At 48.3% G+C, this 27,952-nt stretch overlaps 1 protein-coding gene across 4 annotated transcripts in view; it reads left to right on the forward strand.

The window, feature by feature from the left end:
* The window catches only part of AOPEP (aminopeptidase O (putative)), a 359,188-nt gene extending 331,236 nt beyond the window's left edge, over positions 1-27,952 (forward strand). For 3 of the 4 annotated variants that reach the window (XR_013994463.1, XM_081066804.1, XM_081066806.1), the window contains 4 exons: positions 2,510-2,626; positions 22,057-22,143; positions 23,942-24,086; positions 27,353-27,952. Coding sequence is in view for 3 of the 4 variants with exons in the window: in XM_081066804.1 (XP_080922930.1) it covers positions 2,510-2,626; positions 22,057-22,143; positions 23,942-24,082 (345 nt within the window). In the remaining variant the exon portion in view is untranslated. Of the gene's footprint in view, positions 1-2,509; positions 2,627-22,056; positions 22,144-23,941; positions 24,087-26,660; positions 26,943-27,352 lie in introns of those variants that run through there. The other variant, XM_081066805.1, reaches the window with a different exon arrangement.

A 27,952-nucleotide genomic window follows, 5' to 3' on the forward strand; every position in this document is an offset into this window, starting at 1 on the left:
GGTCCTCACCCCCAGTCCGTGGGTATTCTGCACTGTCTCGGGCTGGGCCTTCTGTAAAAGCCGTCTTCCTGCGTCCCGAGTAGCCTCAACATTTGAGCTGTTGCTGCCCTGGGCTTGGCTGCTGACGGGTTTTGAGAATGCCCCTGGGGGTGCAGGGCTGGGTGGCCAGTCTGACTCAGTCTGGGGCCCTTCCCTCCCAAGTCCCCATAGAGGTAGGTAGACAGTTGCTCCATGGGCACCCAGGCCAGGCTACCTCGGGTGGGGGTCGTTTGGAGCACACTTTGGAAAGAGGTGGGGTGCACAGGGAGAGATGATGGTGAGGGAGAAAGGGCAGGTGTGTGAAGAGGGTTCACGTGCAGGAGGATAATTGAGAAGTGACCTTAGGGGACTGAAGGATGCACTCACAGTTAGGCTGATGGCTTAACCGCCACCAGTGAAGGGCCCCTCCTGGATGGAACTCAGGGAACGAAGATCCAGAGAGGGAGGTGAGGCTGCAGGTGAGCTGGACAAGAAGGAGGGCCAGGAAGCCGGGTGCTGGCCGAGCTGCTGAGCCTGAGGGGGTAGAACACCCCACCAGCGAAGGCCCCATGGTGTCACCCGGGGAGGAGGCTCTCCAGAGGCTGGTTCCTGTTTTATAAAACAGCAGATTTCTTTTACTATCATAAAAGTACTCATGTGTCTAACTACATAAAAGGGAAAACTGGCATTTTTGTTACTGGTTGTTAGGATGTAATTTGATAGCCTTACAGCATCTTATGGGCACAAGACTTCTGGTGAAAGGAAATGAAGTGTTAGTCATCCTGAGGCCTGTGGAGAGCCTCACGGGTCAGTGCTGGCTTAGCCCTGTTTCGGCTAATGGCCCCTCGGTTCTCCTGCCAGCCTGAGAGGAGTCACAGCTCCACGCTTAGGTGCGTGGAGGCGGTTATGAAATAAAACTGCCCAAGAATCAAGGGATGTGTATGTGTCTGTCTGTGGGCAAGTGGGTGTTTTCTTAGAATTTAGAAGGGCGAGGTGAGGAAATAGAAAAAGTGCATTCTTGGTGGAATTATGTGGTGAGTGTTTTGCATGCAATCCTCTCGATTTTCCTCCACATGCATTTTGGGAAAGTGGGGGTGGGGAGCAGGCAGAGTGCACACTTGGGGGCAGAAAGGTAAAGAGAGGCAGAGAGAACCCACAGATTTTTAAAATTTCTTTGAGAATAACAGAAAGAGATTAAAATCCAACTGTTCTTCTGAATATTCTCTTGGCCTGGCATTGACTTGTAGACTGGCAAATCTGGGTTTGTTGACAGGGATTGTCTGGGCATAAGTAGGGATGGAGAAAAGCTCAATGCAGAGAGTAGTAGAATTCATAGCACTAATTTTAAAACCTTGATTTTAGAGTAAATATTGTCTAGTTCCTACAAGATGCATCTGAAATGTGCTTGCCTCTCCATTTGTAGTTTATGTGAGTGACATCTGCGCTACGGCTGCTCTAGGCTCTGGGACACTGGTGTGTGAATGAGACGGGTATTTTCAGTTCTTGGATTTCACAAGTGTCTTTTATTTATAAAATAGTTTTTATTATTTTTGTACTATGTAAAAACAACCTCCTCTATTTGTCCTTAACTGGTAACCCCATTTTTTACCTGTCCTGTATGAAAACGTAGGAATACTGTATAGGTGGCCGTGTGTGTGTGTGTGTGTGTGTGTGTGTGTGTGTGTGTGTGTGTAATCATGTGACCACATTCTTTGACTTTTTTAGTGGAATAATAAACTTATAACTTTTGTAACGGAGGGATTGTAAGACATGTTCTTGTTTTATTACATGCTCTTGATTTTTTTCATGTTCATTTGCAAGGGTCAGGTGGTAAAGGAAATCTGAAAGCGACTTCCCATTTCTGTTAAACTTCCATGTGTTTGCCTAAGGTCACATGGTTTCTCAAATCTTTGTCTAAGCTAAATGACATTGTTTGGTGCATGTGTGCCATAAAAGGATCTAATAAATGAGAATGTTAAGATAAGTACAGTTTTTATCATTTCACAGGATATACGGAGGATGCCAAAAAAATGTACACACATTTTAAAAAAGGAAAAACCTGTATTAAAATTGTAATAATATATGCTGATAACATATATATATGTATATATATTTTTGGCATATGTATATTTTGGCATATATGTATATATATTTTTGGCATAAACATATACCCCAGGTATATATTTAACATACATATATTCAATCATCACATTGTACAAACTTAAAAAAGAAAAAAGATAAACACAGTTTTGATCTGGTCTGAATAGAGAGCTGGCACGACAAGCCATGGAGAATTGGCTAATCAGGCCTCAGAATGCGTGACTTTGGGGACAGAGTGTAACCCCTGAGAGTTACCACAGTCAGGTTTACAGTCTTCCCAGGTTTCAGACACCACTGAAGTACCCAGGTTACTGTCTTTGTTCTGAATATTTGGGTTTAATGTTTTGAGAGCTGAGTGGCATTTTCACTGGCTGTTTGGTTTTGCCTTCAGCTTCTTCCAGACCAGCTGGTCTTGCTTCTGGAGCATCTCTTGGAGCAGCAGACCCTGAACCCCAGAACTCTGCAAAGGCTTGAAAGGACATACCACCTCCCCCAGCAGGACGCAGAGGTAAGTCAGGACCACCCCCCCTTAAAGTCCAAGCAGTGGGGCCTCCGCTGTTGTGAAGAAGCACGGTGGGCCTCCCACACTGTTGAAACCGCTATATCATGAGCAGCGTTGCATGCGTGCGCTCAGGAGTGAAGAGCAAGTACTTCCAGCCAAGTGTAAACTGCTTCCCTGGTCATGCTCAGTCCAGCAGGCGCCCCGAACTGGTTATTACTGGGGTATTTTGAGGTCCTAGGTTTTTCCCTCTTCTTAAATCACAAGGGCAGCCGTAAGTCTCCTAAAGAAATGAGCAGGCCGGGTGGAGTGCTTCTGAATTGCAAACGCGGGCGGGTCGTCTTGTGTGCGGTGGAAGCCGTCGCGCTTCAGGGAAACTTGGCTCAGTTGTGCCAGAGCCTCTTGGGTGCCTTCAGTTAGGACAGGAAAGGAGCCGTGTGGAAAGGAAATGAAAGCTAAATCTAACAGCCGTGGTTGGAAAAGCAAAATTGGATGCTTGTGGGAAAGCAATATCTTTTAGTTTATTGTAAAGGATGTGATGTGAATCCTAAGATGAGTTCCAGGGTTTTTTATATCTGTGTATATAAAAAGATAATAAATATTTATTGTAGTTAGTCATCTTAAGTAAAAAAACAAGCACACGGTCAAAGAGAGAAAAGCTCTTTCATATAAAACTCCTCAAGTCAAGTAAGCTTGGTTTGTGTTGAGTTGAAAGTAACTGAACATTAAAACCTGCAGTTCAGTATGGCAGGCATGTAGTAACACGTGCTTACTGACCCCATGGCGGATGGCTGTTTCGAATTGAGATGTGCTATGAGTGTGAAATGCACAGATACTGAAGACGCAGCAGAAAGAAACAGCACCATGTCTCCCTGATAATTCCTTCGTATTGATTAAAATGTGAAAATGATACTTTGGATATGTTGGGTAAAGTAAAATACTATAGAAATTAATTTCGCGATCATTAAAAGGGAGTAAATGGAGAAAAGCCAACACATTATCAGATGAAAAGGTAAGATGGACATTGTTATACATTTTAAAGCCCCATAAATTTGGGAGTTAATTGAAAAGCCACAGAGAAGACTCGTATAGCTTTTTCCCCACCTGAGCATAGATCAGACGTGCAACTGTTGCTGTTTATTTCAGCTCTCATAGTTTTGTTTATAGGAGCTTCCAAATGCCAGCCTGTTATTTTTAATTAGTGTTTAAAAGATGTTTCTATTTATAGGCATGAGGTTAAGTTTTAATCAGAGCTGAATACCACTGAAATGCCAGGCCCCTGTGACAGGCAGGGGACAGTCAAAGGCGGGAGGATCAAAGCAGGCGCTGGGCACCTGTCACTCTCAGCCCGGAATCCATGAGGTGGTAGACCCTGCTTCCCCCCCTCCCGCCCCCGTATTTTAGCATAAAACACACTGTGTTCTTAACTGGCAGCTCAGCTTAGTTGTTCTATGTAACCTCTGCAGTCTTTGAGAAGTAGACAGGTTTTAATTGATTGCTTATTCTGCATCTCACAAACTACACTGTGATGCCCACAGCCAAGGCACTGTCTTCAGCCAGCTGAAGGCCTCAGGGACAGGAGTCTGGGGCCTGAGGATGGCTTCGCTCGGGCTGTGTAACCAGGGTGTCGCTGTCCATGCAGCTCCCAAATATCCTGCCTGGTGCTAGGGACACAGCAGTGGGCACGACAGGCCAGGGCCAGCCCTGAGGAAGTTATATTCTTCTGCAAAGGTTGCTCCTAAGTAAGTGAACAAGAGACTTTCAGGTAAGAGCTACAAGGGAGGTACACAGGTGAAGCTGGGTTGGTTGTCTCTAGATAGAGTATTCAGGAAAAGCCATGCAGACAAGGTGACATTCGAGCCAGGATCTAAGGACGAGAAGGAGCTGCCAAAGCCGAGGGGTCAGGGGTGACTGCATAGAGAGGAACAGCAAGTTTCAGCGTGAGCTTGGTATTGCCAGGAGAGGGGTCAGCAATCTCTTTCTCTGAAGGAACAGATAGTTAATATTTCAGGCCATTCGGTTTCTGTTGCAACTAGTCACCTTTGCTGTTGTAGCGTGGAAGCTGCTATAGACAGCACGTGAACGAACAGATGTGCCTGTGCGCCAGCGAAACTGGTAATAGACCCTGAAATTTGAATTTCATGTAATTATTATGTCTCAAGATAATTTGTTGTTGCTGCTGTTGTTCCTTCTTCAAACTATTTAAATACACACACACCACCCCCAGCTCCGGGCCGATTGGGGCTGCCCCATCTGGAGGTTGTGGACGCCTGTGGTGGGGTGGGCAGCGGCCAGACCACGGGGGGGGGGGGGGGGGGGGGCCTGCGAGCCACGTGCCTCGCTCAGGTTTTGTTCTAACAATGTACCCCCTTCCCCATCCTCTTGTTCCGGCATGAAGTTAGTTCCACTGAGAGCTTACCTCATTGGGATGTTTCCTGGGTGTGTCACTCAAGAACCAGAAGAGCAAAAGGATTTTGGCCAACCAGGGTGTTTTCTAGAACCTTTATTAGTTAAGTGTGGTTTATTGTGACACCAACGAGCAGGAATTTAGTTGCATAACCATCTGCCTTCAAGGGACAGAACATTTCATGGAAGAATTGTTTTTGGTGGGAAAAGTCTTAAGGAGTCTAACTTTATTCTCAGTGCTTCTCCTTGATTTAAGCAAATAGGATAGTCTCTTTCAGTCGTTATCAGGGCTTTTAATTATGGAATAAACAGCAGGCATTGGAAAGCTGGCCAGAGATCCTGGCGGGGGACAGATTGTGCAGGGAGCACCGCTGTGGGAACTGCTCTCGGGGTGTTTTCCTGGTGCGGAGCGGAGCAGTGTGAGTTCCGGCCCTAACGGCCCGTGTTCGGGGTGCTGGGACCGTGCAGATTAACGAGCACGGAGCAGGGGGTGCTCACGACTTGGGTAGGTTGGGTGGGGTGTGTTCCCCATATTTCCAGGAGATAAAGAAAGGCTCCCCTCAACTTTTCTTTGCACCGATGTTTTTTTCCTGAGCATATGCACATGTAAAGTCACTTTCTGAGGAGGTGAGCCTGCTCGTCCCGGACCTTGTTTAAGCTGAGTCTCCGCTGCCTGTGCCCCCATTGCTTCGGTCGCTGCAGAACTGGCGTTGGCAGAGCCGGACATTCCTGCTTCCTCGAACCAGAGTCTCAGCTGGGTGGGGAGCCTGTCCCAACGCGAATCGGGCCCACCGTGCACGAGTTGCTTTAGCCCCTTCGCCATTATCCCTGTCTCTTCTCTGTGTGGGGGTGGGAGGGTGCAGTCCCACGGAGAAGTTCATTTTTAATGATTCTCTTTGTGTAGCTCAGCCTTTGTGTTCCTTGTGTTGCTTCCATGTTTTCGGTTGTGTTCACAGAACGTCTGGTCTGTTGGTGAGGCTTTCTGAGCATGGCGCCTAGTCTCATGTCGCTGGCCAGCTGTTTTCATGTTACTCAGCCCCTGCATCCGTGAGCCTGCGTCACGTGTGGTGTGAATCCCCAGGTCTGCTCTGCGGGAAGGGATACCATGTGTTTGGAATCTCAAAGGAAAAGTGCACGGGAACAAGTACCTTAAGAAGCTGGGCAGAGAAAAGCATGTCGTCCTGTGCCATCTCGAGCCTTGCTTGCCCACTCCCATTGCCAGCACCTAAAAGTGGAGCACTGGTGAGGTAACGTTTGCATTCCGTAGCCTGGGAAGTGGCACTAACTATAGGAGTAAACCATCTTTCACATCCTGAGCCAAAGACACTGCTAACCACATGCTGGGCTACTCTCACCAGGATGGAAAACGAGCAGGAAGGAAACTTAGTTCATAGAAATATTTTGTCTTCAGTTTTAGAACACCCTGGCTCAAATAAAGAGCCGTAAGAGTTTAAAAGTATATTGGACGACTGATTCTTGGAACAAAAGATATTTTCTAAGATCCCTTTTTAAGTAATGAATTTCCTGCTCTATTGAGCAGGTCTTACAAGCTGTATAGGTAGCTGCCCCACGTGAGGTGAAGGTCCGTGGAACTTGGCTGTGTGGCCTTCCCCTCCAACAGCCCACAAAGTAACTTTATTTCTGCAGACTACAGTTGAGCACTTCAAAATTGGGGCCCACCTCAAGTGAATTTTTCGAAAATCCAAAAACAGAAACTCACTGTCTTCCATGTCTCAGGTGGCAGTGGTGGCCACCTGTCACACAGATCCCCGTGGTAGCATGCTCTGCTCTGGTGCTTCAGCTGGTAGGTTGCGCCAGAAAATTAATCTGGGAGAGGCTGTTACCCACACAGGTTCATCTCTCACTGTCTTTGGACAACACTGTTGGCTGAAAGGAAGAGGCCTCCTAGGTTAGATTGGCATGGGGAAGTGTGGGTACCATGTCGGTGCCTTCCCTCTAGTCTTCCTTCAGGGGTACCACCCTGTGGCTGGTCTTGTGTGAAGAGAACAATGACACCTGCTCATGTGCGTGTGAGCGGCTCTTCCACGTCTTGATGATGTGAAATACCCAGGCCACCCAGCTGGTGGTCTTGGCCCAGGCATTGACTTTGTAGTGAGCTGGACTTAGGTCCCGGGTCCCCACAGGGCTGGTGACCACAGACAGTCACCCCCTCTCCCAGGGCCCCATTTCTCTCATCTGCACAGCAGTGCTTGGGCTAGGCTGCCGGTTTCCCAGCTTTTGACTACAGCCAACTGGCAGAAAAACTTTCATGAAACTGTCTTTACTCTTAACATTTTCTGTTATTTCCTATTTCATTTTCTTAAAAAACGTGTGTTGTAACACAGTAAATGGATGTTTGAAACATGATGAACAGGCAGCGTCCCAGCTCTCCTGCTTCCTCCCTCACCTCCGTCTGCTCAGGATTAAAATGGAGCCACAAACCCCTTCTGCACAGGGTTGTTAATTAATATGGCATGAGAAAATGTCGGTGAGCATTCATTGTTTTAACGTAATTTCTGCTCGAGTAAGATTCACCATCTCTCATTTGGTGTGAAATGGTCAAGTTTTGTTATTTAGCTGATCTCTTTTAAAGAGACTGTCAGGACTGGCAGGGAGAAAGAGAGAAAAGTAGTACGTCTCCCCTGCTACTAGGAGCCCCTAAGCAGCTGGTCAAAGAATTCTTGGTCTGGGGGCTTGTTGGGGTTTTGGAGGGGAGGGACGGTCCTGGTCTAAATCAGTTTCCTAATCTTAGTACTACCTACGTTTCGGACTGGAGAGCTCTGTTGTGGGGCTGTCCTGTGCGGTGTGGGGTGTTTCCCCACGAGATGCCAGAGGCAGCCCCACCCCCAACCCCTCCCAGTTTTGTCAGTCCAAAATGTTTCCAGACATTGCCGCAGGTCTCGTGGGGGCAAAGCCATTCCAGTTAAGAACCACTGGTCTAAACCAGCAACTGATTCACAAAAGGCAATTTTTTCATCTCATCTAATGGTGCCTGACAGTGGGTTACAACATGCAGTGGAGTCGCTAGAAAGGTGGTTAACAACACTAAGAGGCCACCCTCTGCCAGCTGTGTTCTCCCAAGGCTGCAAAGCATGTAACCTTGGGAGAGGTGAAAACAGAATCTCTCATGGGGCAGAACAAGAAGGAATTGCAAACTAAAGTAATAGTAGCAAGTAAATCTAAGGAAACAGATTAGTAAGTAAAGACAAACCTGTTCTACCACTAGTACCAGAGAAAGCCACGCCAGCAGCTGTCTGCATTCTGCTCTGAAAAGGACACTTTCAAGGTTGATTGCAAATGGAAAAACATCCAGCCTTGCCTCGCAGGGCAGGCCGTTCCCCACATGCCTTTCCTCTGGCTCTGACTGATGAGCCCTTGAAACCCATAGGAACTCGCCACCTCCCATGGTGGGTTCTACATATGCAGGGAGGGTGTAGCGCAGACCCAGCAGTAAGAGAACTCACTGTTCACCTGAAAACACCATAGCATTTGTTTGAAGTCCAGGGTTGGAAGGTGTGATTCCGAGATTGCAATGGTCTGACAGCTCTGATGCTCATTTCTGAATTTCATTTGGACCAAAAGCATAGTTTCTGTGCATTGAGAGCATTTCATGATTAACAGTTCTCTTGAGAGGCATATTAAAAAGGACAGAGAATAAAGGTTTGGCTAGGTATCAAGTGTCTGAAATCTAAAATTGATCAGTAGCTGTGATCTGCCCATTCCCTTTAATGTTAAAACTCCCTCCATTCAGACTGGCAAGTGTTGGAGTTTCGTTTCCTGCCATGGGGAGCTTCTTGTTCCCCCTTTTCCCCTGGTTGCTTTTCATAAGTGTTCCGACGACAAAATAAACATTTCTGTTTTGTTTTCCTCGCAGAAGAGTTACAGGTGAGGCGAGGTGTAACCTGGGGCTCTGTGGGCTTCAGGAAGTTCCCAGTGTCTGTTTAGGAAAATCCTGTGTACTGAACAGGGGGCCTCCTTCCTCCTGGGTCCGCCTTGATGCGGAATCTGAGTAGCATCAAGGCATAAACGGGCCCTGCTGGCATCAGGTTCGTAATCGCGGTGTTTGGAGGTAGCCTGTGAGGACAATGGGACACGAGGCCTGAGCATAGGAGCAGGCCAGACTGCTGGTCCAGTGGCCACTGCCTCTTCCTCTCCTCGTGGCCCCCTGAGGGCCCTCCTAGGTGCACGCATGTCCCTGGGCCTCCCCAGGTCATCACCCAGTATTGGCAGAAGCCACCATCCTGGAGCCCACGAGGCAGGTTTTCAGATTGAACACTAAAAAGAGACCATTGCGGGGCATCAGGATGGTGGTTCTCCAGGGTAAGCTGCCAGTGGCTGCATGGAATGAGAGCTTCCGGAAAGGCAGTTTGACACCTGCCACATCCAGCATTGAGCTGTTTGTCACAATTGCTTCACAAGGACAAGGGGTCTCTGGCTCATTGGCCCCTTGCTGTGGTCAGACTCAGGTTGCAAATCACAGGTCAAATGCGGATGAATCTGAACTTTAGGATGTGAGGTGTGACTTAATACCATTTTTAAAAAGCTGAGGCGTTGCTTGTGAGGGCACAGCTGTCCCTTTGACACAGTATTGAAATTCCTTTTCTAGAGTTTGAGAGCTGACTGGGGTATGGATTGAAAAAAAGGAATTGGGGTATCTTTTCAAACCATGTGCATTTAGTGATGTGGGAAAGGACAGAGCTTTTATATAATTCTTTAGTTGTATTTGTGTGTTTTTTTCTTTGTTGTATTTGGTTTATGGAACAATGTTTTAAGAACATTTCCTTCAAAATCAGGAAGATATCTCTAGGTATTTCTTTCTTGGAGTTCCATTTCTTTGTTATTAAGTTCAACACTCCTGGAACTTTTCTGTGGAAACCTTGCAACAAGTAAAGTCTCCCCTGCTATACTGTGGTGAAGGTTTTTTTGTTTCGTTTTTTCTTTTTTTCTCAAAAACTGGTCTTAAATGACTAAAACAAACAAAAAAAGTAGTTCATCTTTTAGATCAATATTCCTCTCCTGCGCCTGAGACCTGGACCTTGAATTGTTAACAGCACGTAGGGACTGGTCAGATGTTAAATAATGAAGGTAAAGAAGAAAACGAGCCACTGATGGCAAAATTTGCCTGGTTTTTTTAAAACGAACCATTTAAATAAACAGTTACAGTCAATTCATAATATTTAGGATTTGTAAAGAGAAGGAAAAGAGCATTTAGTCTGCGGGCTTTTGGCTACAGTTTCAGCCTGACTTTGTTAGAAAAGTTCCTGGTCACTCACTGTCCTTTGTGTCTGCTGCTGCCCCTGCACTCAGGAGCAAGTCCTAGTGGACAGACTCTGAGGGGCAATGTCTGCCCTTGCTGTTCACGGCCCTGCACACGGGCGGAGGTGTGCACATTAGCTGGGTATAAATCACATTGCCCGGATGCTCTTCTTTCCATGTAGCCTCCAACCCAGCTACGTCTCAGGTTCATTTTGTCTTTAAAGGTCTCGAGGGTGAAATCAACACATGGTGTTTTATTGGTGCTTCTGGCTTTTTTAATGCCTTCAGCGATAGTTTACATATTTTCGTGTTAGATTTCTGTACTAAGATCCACGCCAAAACACATTCGTGTCTGCAAAGTTGTCTGCAAAAACTGCCATTTTCTTTCAAACTGTAAACGACCGTATTCCTATGTAATGTGTGCCTTGGATGCCCTAAAACAGAGGCTCACTTTTGCCAGAATGCTCAGATGTCTTTCCTTGTTGCTTTCTTCCCTCCGGTGCCTTTCCTCTACCCCTTTCTCTACTGTCTAGTTCCATGGCACCCAGCATTAGAGAGTTCAGTTTGGCCTTGAAGCTGTGGAACCAGCAAACTGCAGACAGAATGAGTTCTGCCTGCAGCATGCCGCTGGAACGTGGGCCCTGGGCTTGCCTTTCAGACAGGGGGACAGTGCTCTGGCGATCCCACACGTTCCCGGGCAGTCTGTGCCTCTCACATGGGAATGTTTGTGCAGGTTGTTCCATGGGAATGCCTGACAGCAAAGAGAAAGCAATTAACACTGGATTCAAATTACTTAAAAAAATGAAAGGGCACCCATTTATGTACAAATGATGGTATTTTGTGTGTATGTCAGGGTATGAAATTTAAAAATCATCTAAACGCATGAGGTGGCACTAAAAATGAAGTTTAAGCTTCTTGGTCTGCATGTAGTTTCACTGCAGCCTTGAACCACCCTGAACTGTGTACCATAGGCCAACTGGTCTTGCCCATGTTGAATGGAAACAGATGCCAGGCTGAGACCAGGAAGCCCACGGGCACCGGGGGAACCAGCCAGCCAACGAGCAGCAGCCCGGAGTTGGCTCAGCTCTCAGGATAACCAGGTGGTTTCCTGCGTAGAATACGTAGTACCCTTTGCTCAGAAAGCCTTCCCTAGCTTGAATCTAGGATTGTTTTTAATAACAACCTTTTTGAGAAATAATCCATACATCATACAGTTCACCCATTTAAAGTATAAGTTCAAGGCTTTTTAGTATATTCAGAGTTGTACGTCCCCACAGTCACTTGTAGAACATGGTCGTCATCTCCAAAAGAAGCCCTCACACTTCAGCTGCCCCCCTATATCCCCCTTGCCCCCCAGCCCTGGGCACCCACACTAGTCTTTCTGTCTGTAGATTTGCCTGTTCTGGACTTTCATATAAATGGAATCACATACAGTATGTGACCTCTGTGACTGGCTGCTTTTCACTTGGCATATGTGAATGTTATCAGAACTTTTTTTTTTATCACCAAATAATTTTCAGTTATATAGGTAAATCACATTCATTTATTCATTAACCAACCAATGGACATTTGCGTTGTTTCCACTTTTTGGCTGTTACATATAATGCTGCTGTGAACACGTTTGTGTCCATGTCTCTGTGTGGGCGTACCACCGTTTTCTCTTCTCTCGGGTCTGTGTCTCTGAGCGGAGTTACTAATGTACCCTTTTACTCTCCCCAGGAGTGTCTGCCGGTTCCGGTTTTTTCATCCTTGCGGACAGTTGTTACTGTCTTTCTTATTTCAGCCATTCTTTTGGGTGTGAAGGAATATCTCATTGTGGTATTGGATTTTCATTTTCCTAATAACATGTTGAACACCTTTTTATGTGCTTATTGGCCATTTGTACATCTTTGTACAAATTGGAGAAATGTCTAGTCAGATCTTTTGCTGATTTTTAAATTGGTTTCATTTGACTTTACTGAGATATAGTAGTTCTCTATTTTAGATACAAGTCCCTTATCAAGTATATGATTTGCCAAAATATTCTCTCATTCTGTTTTTTGTCTTTTCACTTTCTTGATGGTGTCCTTTGAAGCGCAAAAGTTTTAATTTTGACAAAAACCCATTTTACCTATTTTTTTCTTTTTTTGCTTGTGCTTTTGGTATCAAATCTAGGAAACCATTGCCTGACTCAAGGTCCAGAAGATCTATGCCTTGGTCTTCTCTAAGAGTTTTGTTTTGTTTTTCAACTTGTTTTGTTGTTTTGTTTTTTAAAATTTGGGGGGGAAACAGTGTGTTTCTCCAGGGCCCATCAGCTCCAAGTCCTTGTCCTTCAATCTCATTGTGGAGGGCGCAGCTCAGCTCCAAGTCCAGTCGCTGTTTTCAATCTTAGTTGTAGGGGGCGCAGCCCACCATCCCATGCGGGAATTGAACTGGCAACCTTGTTGAGAGCACGCACTCCAACAACTGAGCCATCCGGCCGTCCCTCCAGATTCTCAGTGTTTGGAGAATGACTTTTCCTGGATATCCACGTATTCTGGAATAGCAGCCACTAGTGTGACACGACAGGGTCATTGGAATAACTAAGGCCGTGGAAACCCATTCAGAAGAGAGCAAGCCCTTTGGGCAGACTTGGCGAGGCCTTCCATGGTGGAATGTGCCTGAAGAAAGCGAAAGAAGGTGCAGGTGTCCCTTTTGCGCTTATCCGAGGAAGTAACTCATGGTCACTTTTCTGCCAACAGTAAAAGTCATTTTTTTCAGCAAAGGCCATGTATCGCCTCTTAACGAAAGAAGAAAGAAGGTGGACTTTGTTATTTCCTAATTGTGGAATTACATACCGGAATGTATCTCCATTTAGTGCACAGTCTTGTAGGCTAGGAAGGCAAACTGCCGTATTTCAAGGTGAGCCCGGCATGGGCTCCCAACTTAAACCTTTGGAGCCAGCTGCATGTCATACACTAATGGCATTAAGTAAAGTACTATCTCCATTGGAGAAGGAGGAAAGGTTAGCATTCGCCGGAGAGAACGCACTTGATGACTGAGCCGTCACATTTGACCCTCACCATCACGCTGCTTGTACACATCAGGTGTAATGATCCTGGTGGCAGTTTGAGAAGATCCTGTTTTGCGTGTTGCTGCAGCTCTGGTTATGACGGCTTGTCCCCACATAGTCAACACACAGATGGCATCTAGGGACTGACTTGAGCAAGGTTACTAAGAGCCCTTGAGGAAGAGCAGAGGGTCTGTGATGCCTCATTTGTTGTTATAACCCCTGGCCTAGGGATTTATCAACCTCACTTTGTGACAGCAAATGAAGTAACTTTTCACTTCCCTCAGTTAAAAAGAAAATACTGTTAAGATTGCAGCCCTTTGAGAGTAAGGAGCAGTAAGGTGAAAGAGAAAATGAGAAGTGCCGGACTCAAAGTACAAATGTTGGAAATGTTCATGTGGCAATTATACAGCTGACTGTTCTTTTATCTTCTCTCAGGAGAATGAACAGATGAGACATACTGGATCATTATAGATGCCCCTAAACAAAATACTTTCTGGAAATGCTATCTGTCTTGGAGCTGCCTTCCCGCTCCTGGGCTGCCAGGCAGGCTTCCCTCACCAGCAGTAAACCCACTTTAAAGCAAAGTTAAATCTAATTTAAGGACACAAATTGAAAAAGCGGGTTTGTTTATTGCAGTGTTAGACTTATTAACTCACAAAAGCCATGAGCCTTGGTCTTTCTGTTTACAGATATAAAATGAAACTCTAAATGAGGTTTAATGGGCTTCCCAGATCATGTTCCCTGGACAAATTTTTTTCCTTTCAACAGTAAATTTTGAAATCAAAAGGACTGAAAAGAAAGGGGAGTGCTTCCTGTCATAAATAGGATGGGTGGCATTCTTTAAAGCGTTTTACAGCTTCCAACTGTGCATTATAATTTCAGGGTAGGTGAAAAGTATTCTGAGTTTTTTTAAAAGTAGTATACGTTCTTGCAGCAACATTTATCAAGCAGGCACTGGGCGGGTACCAGGCATTGAAATGTAGGGCCCGGAGATGGCGGAAGGGTGCCCGGACCGTCCCCCTCTCACCGAGCTTCCTCGTCAGTGTGAGTAAGTACATCAGCAAGAGAAAGGAAACACCCAGTGCCTGAGAACACTGAGCTGAGGAGATTGTAAAACACACCTCGGAGAGGACGGGTGGGGGGGGTGAGAACTCAGGCTGCAGGGGGCACTTAGGGGCTGCTGGCCCGTCAGCCCCTTCGTCAGCCCCTTCGCCTACGCGCTGTGCTGGTGAGACGCCCCGCTCTGCCTCTGGTGTGACCGCACCTGCCCTGTCCCCCGTCTCCTACAGGCTTTTCTTACACGTTGGGACTTCCGGTGACACACTTGAGACTTTCTTTCTGGCATCAGCAGAGGATTGAAGGAGAAATGGAGCCGCAGTGCGTTAACAAGAGGGAATAATACCCTGTAGTGGATTTTAAACTGAACGTGTGTGGGCCTCACAGTGGCAAGTGGAGAGAAGGAAGAACGCAAAATAATACATCGTACTGACTGCTGCTATTGCAAAGATTAGAAATGAATTTGGCTGAATGGCTAGAATTTCATGTTTGTTGGGTTCTCTACTTGTGTAAAGTTACCTCTTTATAATTTTTAAACATTTAAAAATAAAGCAAGGGAAGCAGCTCCCTATAGGAGCCACGGTGCTTTTTCAAGCATGACAGTAAGTGTGCACCAAACCGAGCCCTGGCTCTGGGACGGCAGTGACGGCCGCAGCACGGCTATTTCCTCTCTGGGACCCTGACTGTCTTGTGTACGTCGCTGATGGTTCGCTGGCTACCAGAACCAAGTTGGGCAGCTGGTAGACGTGTTTAGACGTTATTAGAACTAACCTATGGTCTTGTGACTATAGAAATGTCCGCTCAGCTTCTGTGATTCCATTTATTCTTCAGGCACAATAATGCTTCTGTAAGACACTGGTTTTCACTCCACCTCCAAGAAACCCGGGGCTCCACTGAGCAGTGTGCTGTTTAGCAGTGATTCCCACCTGACACACGGATGTCAACTGCTTGAAGAACCCACCCACAGTCTCCTCTTTAATCTTTCTTTAGATACTGGGGTTCCAGATTACGTTTTTATTTTAAATGTTAGAATTATGTTTAAGAAAAGTTTGAAAGCCATTTTGGAAAATCAGTTTATTAGATAATAAGCAAGCTGTGAGGAGCTTCCCCATGTAAGAACTTTTATGTCTTCGAAGTTGTTTCATGGAAAACGATCTAAAATTGAAGTTAGAAAAAATAAACCTTTAGAACACAAGCTATAAAGAGTATTGAGAAATGTGAAGTGTGAATGCATATCGGATCTGCAGTGGGTAGTGATTACAGAGGGCTGTCTCCTTGGCACGGAGAGGCAGGGAACGAGCTGGTGTAGGGCCTCCTCTTCACGGCTGCGTTTCCTCAACGTCGGGGGCACGTGCCCACGCAGGGCAGCTTATATATACATTTGTGCTGGGCCCGTAGGCTCAAGACATGCTCCGTTTCAGAAGGGATACCAGAGCTTGTTTGCTTGTGCAGAAGGAATGTGATCCATAGAGAAGAAAGGAGTAGAAGGTGAAGGCCCCAAATTCAGGAGCACCCTGTGTGTCCCTGGCAGGCCCGCCTGGAGCTGGTCAGAGCCAGCTCACGAGGTTCTGTGACGTCATGCTGGTGGGTTTGGGGGGTTAAACATTTACGGGAGTACCACTGCCTGTGCCTAATTCCCGAAGCCTAGGGCGTGGGCCGTCAAGACAGAGCAAGGGTCAGCAAACTCCAGCCAGGCCAGCTTGGCCCGCAGCCTGTTTTTGTCAAGTTTTATCTGCAGACGCCGTGCCCAGGCCCCTGTTGACATACTGGCTAGGGCTGCTTTTGTGATACCATGGTAAATGGGCTGAAAAGCCAAAAATGTGCATTCTCTGGCCCTGGACAGGGAACGTTTGCGGGCTCCATTCTGGAGTCTAGCAGGAAATTGGTTGTGGATCCACTAACCTGTTTGAGGATAAAAGGAGATCGAGGTGGGGAGTGGGGTTGTCCTTCAGCAGCTTTTCTGTCCTGTTTCCAGGACAGAACAGTTAATGCCAGGGAGCCCCAGTGTGTCCTGCTTAAGGTCGTGGTTGTGTCACAGAGATGCCCATTGGGTCACAGTCCTGTCCTCTGAATCTGAGACGTGGTTAGGAATACAAGTGACCTACAAGGCAGGGGCCATTTTTCAGGCTCTGCTGGAAATCAGAGGAGAGGCTTCCTTCACCCTGTACTGTATTTCTGAGCCAAGAAGTCGTTCAGCTCAGCCGAGCCTTTTGGGTGGTGAGAACTTTCTTGAAATGGCAGAAGTGCCATTTGGCTGGGCTGATGCAGGCGCAGGGCTGAGCCATCCACCTTTACAAATAGTTTGCACACTTCTCAAACATCTGGGCCCTGCTGTACTATCCTGGGTGGCAAGAGAGGTGCCAGCTCCCAGGCTTGGGCCCCTTCCTGGTGGTGCCCCTGCTGGGGAATCTGAGACTCGCTCCAGCCCCTCCTGCTTCTGAGTCCATTGCCAGGAGACAGCCCCTCGTCGTCCTGTCGTGCTGTCCCAGCGCCTTCTCTTCCCCTCTCAGCAAACAGCATCCCTGTGACAGCCACCTTGCTCCGTCATTTCACCAGTTAACAAACAGCTCTTGGAATTAATACTCACACGGTTTTATAAATTCAGTAAATAATGAACTTTTGAAGTCGATAGGAAAGCCAGAAACATGCTACTCCTGCTAAGCTGGCAGCAGGCACTGTGGGAGTCGCTGTGCTAGCACCTGCCTGGGTGACCTCGCTTGGCTCCCACAGCCCAGAGGGGCCAAGCTCTTCTGCCCCCCACCCTAGGGAGACGAGCCGGTTGTGGTTGGAGCAGCTAAGCGAGCTTACAGGGCTGGGTGACAGCCGGGCCTCCAGCGGGGGGCATCTGGCTCCATGGGCAGGACACAGTGGGTCATGAAATCAATTTAGTAGGTCACCAACCAGCATTAAAAAAATATAATAAAAATCAGTGTGTTGCATATAGTGAGGGAAAGTATTAAAAAAATGGACCTTAGGTTTCTGTGTGTGTACGCGTGTACGTGTATATGTGTGTTGGTTGCGGTAAAGGGGTTGGGAATGAAGGAGCGCTCTGTGTATTTCCTGCGGGATACCTTCTGGATCCTCAGGTCTCCCAGGTGGCTGAGACCCGTCACCACAGATGTACCCCGTCATCCTGGTGGGAGTCCCCGCTGTGGGGGAGGGGGGCCCCTCGAGGAGCAGTCACATGGCTCATTGGAGGGTTTTCGTTCTCTGTCGCCAAATGAGGGGCAAACATGGATGGGCTTCAGCACACCTGCCCTTCATTTTTCCCACCCCAGATTCTAAGGCCCTCCTGTCTGTGCCGACCCCAGAGCACCAGTCGCATTCTGGGCCATCCTGGGACAGCACTGACGTCTGTGCACTCGTCACTTTGTTCATGGAGGCTTCGGAAACCTGGGAACCTGGGATTCATCGGCAGTCGTGCGCATCAGCGCTGCCGTGTTAAAACCCACCTAGCACTGAGGGCAGCGCCCACGTCATCCTTCCGTTCAGTCTCCCCCAAAGCAGAGCACTTTGGAAAGCAGATTTTCAAACTAATTTCTATTAGATCACAGTATTTACAGGTGCACAGCTGTGTGTGCGCATCTGTATGTGGCAACCTCATTGTGACTTCCTGGGAAGACTGGGGACCTAAATTCCCTTCTTGGCCACCATCCTTCTTTATTTGTGGGCCAGGCAGCATGCTGATGGCTCGCAGGTGTCCGTGCAGGGGGGCACTCGTCCTGGCCCTGCTGGCAGGAGGCGGGCCGGGCCCAGCTGTGGTCTGCACTGAAGCCACAACGGAGAGAGGCCGTCCTGAAAGTAGCCCTCCTCCCCACAGCCCTGCTCCTCTCACTAGCTGCTCCCCTGCAGCTTGCTTGCCCTCCTGCCTCCTGCCCCTTTCTCATCCTCGCCCCGTGTGTCTCCGTCTGGCCACCTCTGACTGTGTTGATGCTGTTCAGCTAAGATGTTTGCTGATTCTGGCTCTCAGTGATTTCTAGCATGAGTTTAGAGTGACTGAATTTGAGTCATTAAAAAATTAAATTTTTTCAACTCTATGGAGACATGATTGAAGTATAACAAAATGTGAATATTTAAGGTGTGAGTTGATGAGTTTGGGCATGTGTGCACCCCCATGAAGCACTGACACAGGATGAACAGTCTCGGGAAGCCATCCGTCCTGCCCGGCTCCCGGGGTGGTCGCACATGTGTGCGCTGTTTTTCATTTCACTGAGGAAGTTAAAAGATAAGGTGACCCCTACCCCTATTAATGAATTGAACAACAGAGGGGAGCAGATCCACAGAATTAGAAACCTGCTTCAGAATTTTCTGGCTGCCAGCACTGAGAACTCCACTTCCCTCCGTGACCGGTGAAGGAAGGAGCTTGGTACAAGTACCTGACGGCCGCTGTCAAGGACTTTGTAATTGTCTCAGTGACCCGGAGCCTGGCTGTCGCATCATTGCCTGCTGTGGAAATATTTCTGGGAGAAATGGAGACAAATGTCACTTTACGGCCACCTTTTTGGGAAGACCCCTGGTCCATGTGGTGACAAGCGACTAAGCGAATTTCAACGGCAATAAAAACAAAGAGTACTTAGGGGATAAAGCGGAAGGATTTTCTTAGTGAAATACGAAGAGAAGTGAAAATCCTGTGCAGGAGCAAAAAATCTGTTGGGTCGTCAGCCTCTCACAGCATCTCTGATGTCTTTTAAACATCCTGTCATTAAAATATTGAAATGCGTTTAATTCTTTTGCAATGAAAAGCCTTGTTGTTGTTTCTGCTCTTGGTGGCGTGGGGAGGGGGTGGTGGGTCTGTGCTTCCTGGATGCCATGTTATCCCTCAGGGGTCAGAAGACTACATCTCTTATTAATCATGACAATAAACTATTTTTAACAGTAAGAGAAGTGGAAATGCTGACTTCATATTGATTGTGAAAGAGCCTCTTTCACTCGGCTGTCTCTGGACCATCTTCCAGTCAGGGTGGGACCGCCCTTGCCTCCTCTCCACCTCTGGGGGCTTATCCTACTAGGAAATAGGCCTTAATTTGTGCTTCGTTATTTCTGTACACGTGAATAAGATGAAGGACAGCACAGGAAGGAAACATGAGAGGCTGAACCTTCCATTCTCAAAATCAAGTCTGAAAAATAAACTTGTCCGCGAGTTTTAGAATGGCAAACAGCAGTGATCGTCGTAGGCAGTTGTGCTCAGGTAACACGCATTCTAAGCCGTTCCAGCATTTTGAAGCTGACAGCGTTTTCCCATATGTGAGCCCATTAAAAGCTGGTGCAAGGACTGTGTCCCCACTGTGCAGTCGTGAGAGGGGAGGCTCCTCCCCCAGGGCCTCATCCCTGTCTCCTGACTGTCTCCCATGTGGGGTGCTGGCTTCCATTTTCAGGGCTCACAAACAAAAGGCACAGCCATTTCCTGCATGGGGCTGGCAGTGTCTGGGGCATTTAAAGGACCATGAGTTGGGAGGAAACAGAAGGGGTAGAGGCATCCCAGAAGGTCGTTTGGGGCCCTCAGTGTGCGGGCTCCAGGGATTCTGATGGCTTCCTCTGAGTTTGGTGTGGTATGAGGAGCTGGCTTTCTCAGAGCTGTTTTCTCTGATTCTTCCTGCTCGGGATATTTCAGGGGCTGCTCTGTCCCTTTTATGGTCTGTTGTTAATTTCTATTGGCTGTATAGGAAAGAACATTTTATTGAAGATGGAAAGGTTTCTGAGACCCCTCCAGTCTGAGTGGCTTCCCTTTTGTTGTGATGGTCTGAGGCTATTAGCTCATTTCCATGCACCTCTGAAATTCCTTCAGGGATGTAAAAGTTCCTGTCCTTACAAGTTCAAAGGGCCTGGCTGCCCACAGGCAAAGGGCAGCGCCACCAGAGTCCCCTGAATTAACAGAATTAACACCCTGTCTGGGAGCTGGGAGCACACTGTAGCCTCAGGGAAGGATTCTTTCTGAAAGATTTGTTTCTTTCCTTCATTCCTAATTGTTTGCATATAAATCTATTTATAGTAGATTAAAGGAGAGATCTGGTCAGGTCGGTGGGTAATGATATAATTTACAGGGGGCCTCAGCCAAAATGATGAGATTGCTTATATTTTACTGTTGCCACAAATGGATTCCTTTAAAGGGTCTCCCTCTTTCAAAGGCAATAAAAACAGAGTGATGGAAGGAGGCTTTTTCAAATGCACATAATCACTTCCATGTATGGCTAATGTTGAACCAATGATGGAATATAAAATGGTAGACTGCTAGCTCTGTGTAATTGAGAGTGCTTTGATGCAGTAGAATATGGTCTGGAGCTGGATTCTGAAAACCAAATTCAGGTAGTTTCTGCGTAGAGAATGTGCCTCAAGGGCCCCTGCCTCTGTCAGCTGAGGCAGCCAGTGCTGGGATCAGACTTCTGTGTTGTGTGTAGCTGGTGTGTTGTGGAAGGGGTAGGGGGCTGGCAGATTCCTCCTGGTAAACCTTTAGTAACTAAAGTGTATGTTTACTAAACAGCATCCACGTGTGGCTTCAGTACGTTGTGCAAACCTGCAGCAGGAGCTCTTTGCATCAAAGTGGTCGCCTTCCTTTCCCCTTGGGCAGACGCCCCGAACTCCCCAGAAGGTGCACTGTGCCTCGCGTCAGGACTGTGGAGAGCAGTGTCTTGCTGCCTTACCGCGGTTACTGTTCCAGTCCGCGTCGTTGGGCCAGACCGGCTATTGCAGGAGTTAAGTCGTCGTGGTTTGTAAAGGCCCCCTTCCCGGACAGCGTGCTGTGGGCCGAGCACAGCCTGGCTGGGCGTGTGCGTTCCATTCCCCAGTTACGTTCTGTGGTTATCTGCTAACTTGCAGATAAACTGACATTCACTAACAGTCCTAATGAGGAATGTGGTTCCTTTCATTGTAAAAGAAATAAAACTAAAATGAAACTTAAAACTAAAAGTATCAACAATGTTAATATACTTCAGACAGTACAGTAGTTCCCCCCATATTTGTGGTTTCAATTACAGTTAACTGCAGACTGAAAAATATTAAATGGAAAATTCCAGAAACAAACCATAAATTTTCTATTGCGTGCTGTTCTGAGGGGGGAACCATCCCTCTCTGACCCGCCCAGGATGTGACTCATCCTTTGTCCTGCATCTCCGTGTGCGTGCGCTCCCCGCCTGTTAGTTTTAGCGTCACCTCAGGATCAGACCAGCTGTCATGGTATCACAGGGCTGCTCTTCTGGTCGCGCTTATTTCACTTCATAGTGGCCCGTGCCCAAGCGTAGTGATCCTGGCAATTCAAGATGTGCCAGAGAGAAGCCATAAAATGCTTCCTTTAAGTGAAAAAGTGGAAGTTCTAACTAAGGAAAGAAAAAAATCACAAGCTGAGGTTTCTAAGATCTATGGTAAGAACAAATCTTCCTTGTATTTGTGAAATCATGAAGAAGGAATGTTTTGGTGTCGCCCCTCAAACTGCAAAAGTTACAGCCGAGTGTGTGATAAGTGCTTCGTTAAGATGGAAAGGCATTCACGTTTGCCACAGATGCGGACGTGTGCGAAAACACGCAGTATATGTAGGGTCCCTACGATCCGAGCTTTCAGGCATCTGTCTACTGAGGGGGGCCTCGGCACGTCCCCCCCTTAACTGTTTCCTCATACACGAGGCTCTCGAGCACTAACCGCCGGAAGCTAAGAAAACCCACCCGTTAGTTGCTGACTGGAGTTTCTCTCCTTTGTGCAGGTCCGCCATCGGTGGTGCGAACTCATTGTTAAGCACAAATACACAAAAGCGTACAAAAATGTGGAGAGATTCCTTCAAGAGGACCAGGTAAGTTTTATTTTTCAGCAGATGGGGATTCTCTAAACGCTGTCCCCTGTCTGGTGCAGTTAACGCAAGGACCCACGGTGTCGACATTTTTTATGACAAATACTTAAACATTTTCCAGAGATTTTTTCAAGGCGTTGGTAGGAGCTCACCTGCCACGCACTGAGCTGATTTTTCCCTTTCTCGGAGTCCCTTTAAATTTGAGCCGTGCCCCTCCGAGGCGCCCTTGGGCCGTTACCAAGTGAGGCTCACACTGCGCTGTAGCCTCACGGAGCCTCAGGGCAAAGTCAGGGCTGTGTCTGTGTCTTCACGGCCCTGAGGTCAAGTATGTGGGAGGATTCGACTGGGAGAGCCCCGGGCGGCCGCGGCCGGAACCGTCTGCTCAGGGCCTGCACCTGCCTCGCCAGGCCAGACCCCTGTGCCGCGTGTCTTTCCTGCGAGAACTTTCCTCACTGTTCAAACAGGATAGTGGCCATCTTGTGAGGAGTCGACGGGAAGCATGTGTGTGCGTGACCGAGTTCAGGGCTGTCCTCCTCACTGCCTCTGCACCCACTGCGCTCATCCTGTCCCGGCGCAGCTCTCCATGGCAGTGCATGTGCCTGGGGCTTGCCGCTGGGAGCTGGCCTCCAGGGTGTTCCTGTTGGCATGACCACTGTGCCTATGAGCGAGCTCTCTGCCGAGCACTGTGGCTGACAGAATGGAGCCATGTTTCAGCTGGGGCAGAGTGGGGGTAGGGCAAACAAAAGGACTTTTGAGAGGGCCTGAGTATGGGGGGCTGCCAGCAAGCAAGGGCTTGGTATTCCCACAAAGAAAAATACACGACTTTGTACCAGAAGAAATGTCACATTTGCACAGTGAGCAGGAGGTGTTTGGAAACACAGAGAGGAGTATAAGAAGAACCAAATGCAAGCGAAATTTAAGGTCTATTCTGAAAACCAAAATTAACTGCAGTATACTTAGAACCACTGTCGTTGCCAAATAAGGATTACCATATATGTATCAGCCTTTTCAGGAAAGAATTTTTGAACTGTTAAGTAGACCGAGCTTGTGCTATCTTTGAGCTCCTCCTTTTAATTTGCTCTGCCAGACTGCAATCCAGGGCATAACTAAGCTTGGAACAAGAGAGAAGGCAGAACCAAAGGGGTCTTTGGTCTTCCAGAACATAATTGGCTGCTTTTAAAACGAGGGAAGTGCAGATGGGAGTGTTTGCAGCATTGTGTTTGAAACAGTGGAGCCAGTGTTTGCCTCAGTGGTGGGATCGTTGAGGGAACGCGGTTGGGCTGGGCCGAAGCAACAGGCATCTTTCCCAAGGGGCATGGCGTGATGACTTCCGACCCATGGCTGCCGTGGGACGAGGTGGTCTTGGTTTCCCAGCAATGCCTACGGGACACCCTTTCCCGGGAAGAAGGCCTGTGTCTCTGTGACGTACACAGGGCATCTAGATGCTTTTTCCAGCTTTGCAGCAGGCTTCCGTGGTGGTCGTTCTGTGACCCTCGTCTCTATCCAGAACGTTCCCAACACAATCACCACTAAAGAAATGTTCAGTCCGTCGTCAGTTGAAATCGCCAGGGTTCTGCTGACAGACTTGACAGCGGAGACTTCCTTGGAGTTTCAGTGAAAACAAGAAAGAGAAGGGGATTGAAAGCTATAAATTCCAGAAGTACAACTGTTCGACTGTCTTACCATTTCTTGGGTCTTTGCAATTTCTAAACCAGCAGGTTTGTGTACAGCCACAGGCATGGGCTGTGCACATGCAGACACAGTTTCTTCTCCTCACGCTCACTGGCCTCTGTCCCCGCAGGCCATGGGCATTTACCTGTACGGGGAGCTGATGCTGAGCGAGGACGCCAGGCAGCAGCAGCTCGCCCGGCGCTGCTTTGAGCTGACCAAGGGGCAAATGGATGAGTGCTCTGCTCAAGTGGTGGCTGAGATGTTGTTTTAACGAGGTAATTCTCTCCCTGTCCTTCCCCCAATGTTCCTACTGGAGATTCCTCTTAGGAGCCAAACAAATCAGTAACTAAATGGTGAGTCAAGAGCCCCTGTGGCTTCAGTCCTTTGCTCCAGCTCAGGCGGCCTGGTGGCCTTGGAGCGCGGGGCGCCTGCCGGCAGCGACAGCTCGCGGCCGAGGCTGCAGCACGTGGTCTGGTGAGTGGCCACCAGAACGCAGGGGCTGTCCACCCCCCCGAGCAGAGCGGCTCTCCTTGGCGTCATTTTGTTACTTGGAGGAGCGAAAGTGGGGAGGAGAACATCTTGTGTAGGTTGGCAGGTAGACAGGGAAGGCCAGCGGAAGTGCTGAGTCTCCACGGTGAAGGCTGACATGGGCGAGCATTACCTACTGGCTGCCCCAGCTGTCGGGGGCTGAGAGAGCCCGGCGCCTTCTCTGGCTGCCCCCGCCCGACCGCGGGCCGCAGGCTGGCAGGAGGGCCTCTGCCACAGGCTCCTCGCCGCCGCCTGTCCAGGCGGGTCTGTGTCCCGGCAGAATCGCTCTCCCGCTCACAGTGGAGTGGGCATCCTAAAATATTTAAAATAAATCGCTTCTTCTGTTAAATGTGCTTGGAATTAGCCTGCTAGATTTACATCCTAGCAGTTAGGTTTTAAATGCAGGTTTCTGCATTTCAAAAGTAAGCAATGGTGCGTAAAGTTTTAAAGTAGGACTGTGGGGAAATAAGTGTATTTTTTGCTCTAACAATCATATCTGCTATGTCTTCTCCATTTTTCTTCAAGGTTTTACATGTTATTTAATAGGGTATGTCTAACTTTGTATGTTTTTTTGAACTTAACATCAAATCTCAAGCATTTTTCATATTATATAGCTTCTCTATAAATATATATTTTATTGGATATTTAATATTTTGTGTTGGTCCTCTTAACCCATTGTTAGACGTTTAGTTTGCGCCTAATGTTTTATTCTTATAAACACCATTTCTGTCCAATGTTTAAGTATCTCCTTTAGCTGAGAGAACGTTAGTACTGAGGAGAGAGAAAAGGTTTTCCGACGTGTGATCCTGCTCTCCCAGAAGAGTCCAGGAACCGTGTTGGCCAGGAGACGGCAGTGGTGGCAGCAGCTGTGTGCAGCTGTGTGCAGACACTGCCCAGAGCTCCGGTCCTTGTCACACACGGGCCGGTTTAAGTAATGGAACCGTTGCGCAGTTATCTGGTTGCCAGCCTCACACAGTAATCAGTATAAATTACATTTCTCTTTAGATGTTCAATTTCACAGAGAGTGTATGTTCCTTGAAGTGTGTCCTTTGTGCAGACAGTGCTTTGCCTGTCCCGTGGTTCCCGAGTTATGGGAACCACCGTGGACACACAGCTCTCGGGGGTCTCACTGTGAGTTGTGTGCCCCACGCACTGGCAGAGGAGTGGTCCCGGTGACGAGTGCTGTTTTCTCGCCTCCCCTCCCAGGTCATCCTTGCTGTCCCTGCCCCTTCCAGATGAACAGAGGTCACGCGCATGCCCCTGTGTCCCCCAGCCCCGCTTTCTCAGTGAAGATCAGTGACTTGCACCTTCCAGCAGCTGGGGATCCTTTCCCTCCTGAGAGGGGCCCCCAAGACATCCCAGACCCCTTAGTATCTGTACCCCAGGGTTAAAGGCAGCCACGGCCATGTCGTACTTCCTGCCACTTCCTGTATGGTCATCTCTGAGTCCTTCTGCTTTAAAAAGTTATACCTCTAGGAGCCAAGTAAACGAACAACAACATAAAACCCAGCTGGTAGGGTAGCAGGCCTGGAGGTGGTTTGTCGCCGCGTGTCCGAGGAACCTGGCGCATGCGGTGTGGGCTTGAGCGCGCAGGCACGGCGGCTCCAGAGTGCTCTGGCTGCTTGGGTTCCTGGCATGCTGATTTGTGACTTAAGATAAAATCACATTGCCAGGGATTACCACGCAACCACGACCTTGGCTGCTCCTCCAGAGGCCATAGTCACACTCTCTCTGCAGTTCGGAGAACAGACTCATCTCCTAGCTCTTCTCGGGAAACAAGAAGCCAGCAGCGCAGAAGACACTGACCAACAGCACTGTCATTAGCCCCGCCGACGACCTCTCTGACGAGGTGCAGAGCTTAGCTGATTGGTGAACAGTGACTGGTTTCCGCTTTGTTCACAGTGGCTAAGTTCTGCACCTGAAGAGAAGGTGAGATGGGGACAGTTAAGTTGGAGCTGCTGGGGCAGAGGCCGCCGCCGAGTGGGCAGCTGGGTCCGGGCACAATTCTGGAGGAGGAGAGACCTGCTCTGCCCCAAGGATGCACTTTCTCCTGTCACAAATGCAAGGAATGTACCGAAAGTCTGCAGAATTATAAATCCACTAATTAGACATCTCTCTGAAAGGTCAAATGTATTGAAAGCTGCAAAAACTATTCTTATAAAAAACTAAATAAAACCATTTGCATCACAAAAATCAAGTAAAACCATGTTGGTGGTTGATTGCATGTGAGTCGGGCTGGGTCTTTTCACGGAGAGACTTGTATTTTCCCGAGCACCGTGACTCTCTCTTGTATTTGCAGCCTAGGTTTTTGTCTCCTGCAGTCTCCCGCGGATGTCACTGAGCCGCTCGCTGGCCGAGGCACTGCTTCTCCGGGCTGTCGATTGGACCCGCCCTCCGGTGCCTACTGAGCTGATATCAGTTCTCATTTTACACACTGGCTCAGTTCAGCAGGAACAGGAGTCGAGCCCTCAAGCAAAAAGCCTTCCTGTTTGTAAGTGCCCAGAGGCTCGGGAGCCGGGACTCCACTCACCGGAAGACAGGCCACCACGTTGGCCACCAGTCCCCAGCGGCAGTGGCGACGCCCACCTGTATGTGGTCCTGAGGTGTGGATGGCAGTGGAACCACAGAGCTCCGCAGGGATGAGCTTCCACCCTGAAGGCAGAGTGCGTGCGGAGAGTGCCGAGCACGTGTGACAGGCACGGCCGCCCTGCCGCTGTGGTGACTGGCTGGGAGCCGGAGTGAATGCGGGTCTGAAAGGGGCGCTCTCCTTGGTGTCTTGTCTTGTGAATGGAGCCTGAGGTACAGCGCTGGCTTTCTCAGCCACGCGTGAGCAAGGCTAAGGGCCAAGGGCGTCTGTAAACCCCGTTCTCGGGGCTGACATGGGGCCTGGGTCTCGTCCTGTCCGCCACTGTCCTCTCTCCAGAGTGGAGAGCAGAAGCACACAAAGGTACCCATTTACAGGAATTCCTCTGTTGTGACCCGGCAATAAATTTTATTGCTGTTTCCTTTGCAGGAAAGATCACAGCGAGATTCTTTCTCATAATCTCCTCGTAGCCCTGGTGGGACCAGAATCGCATTGACCCTGGGCATCAAAGAAAGGATACGGGCTGCAAAAGCCATCAGCCGACAGCAGCGCCCACGCCTCGGTGCTTCTCCTGCAGAGGCGGCTCTGAGCAGAGCACATGTGACAGGCGCCGCCTCGTAAACGAGCGCCATGGGGCCGGGGGCCTTGGTCCCTCACTCTCAAATGCCACCTCAGCACACTGAACCTGAATTCGGTCTCTTCTGTGGGTTTAAGGCAGTTCTTTCACACAGATAACTAATCTGAGACATCTCAAAAAACCCGCTGGACCTTTAGCATCAGTCCCCTCAGCATATGGCTGCATTGGCTATTTCTGTAATTCCAGAAAGTCACCGAGTTTCTGTGTACTGGAACCAGTGAACACCATTTGCTGTTTCCCCTGGGTCATTTCAGAAAGATTCTGCAGAATTATTTTGATTGATGCGTCCATTATTTAGATTTTCCCCAAAATGTTGATACCTTTTGATAAAATTACAGGATATGAATCTAAGATGTATTAATAATAAAATGTAATGGATTAGTGTGTTTGTA

This window comes from Rhinolophus hipposideros (assembly GCF_964194185.1).
Source record: "Rhinolophus hipposideros genome assembly, chromosome: 11".
Taxonomy (NCBI): domain Eukaryota; kingdom Metazoa; phylum Chordata; class Mammalia; order Chiroptera; family Rhinolophidae; genus Rhinolophus; species Rhinolophus hipposideros.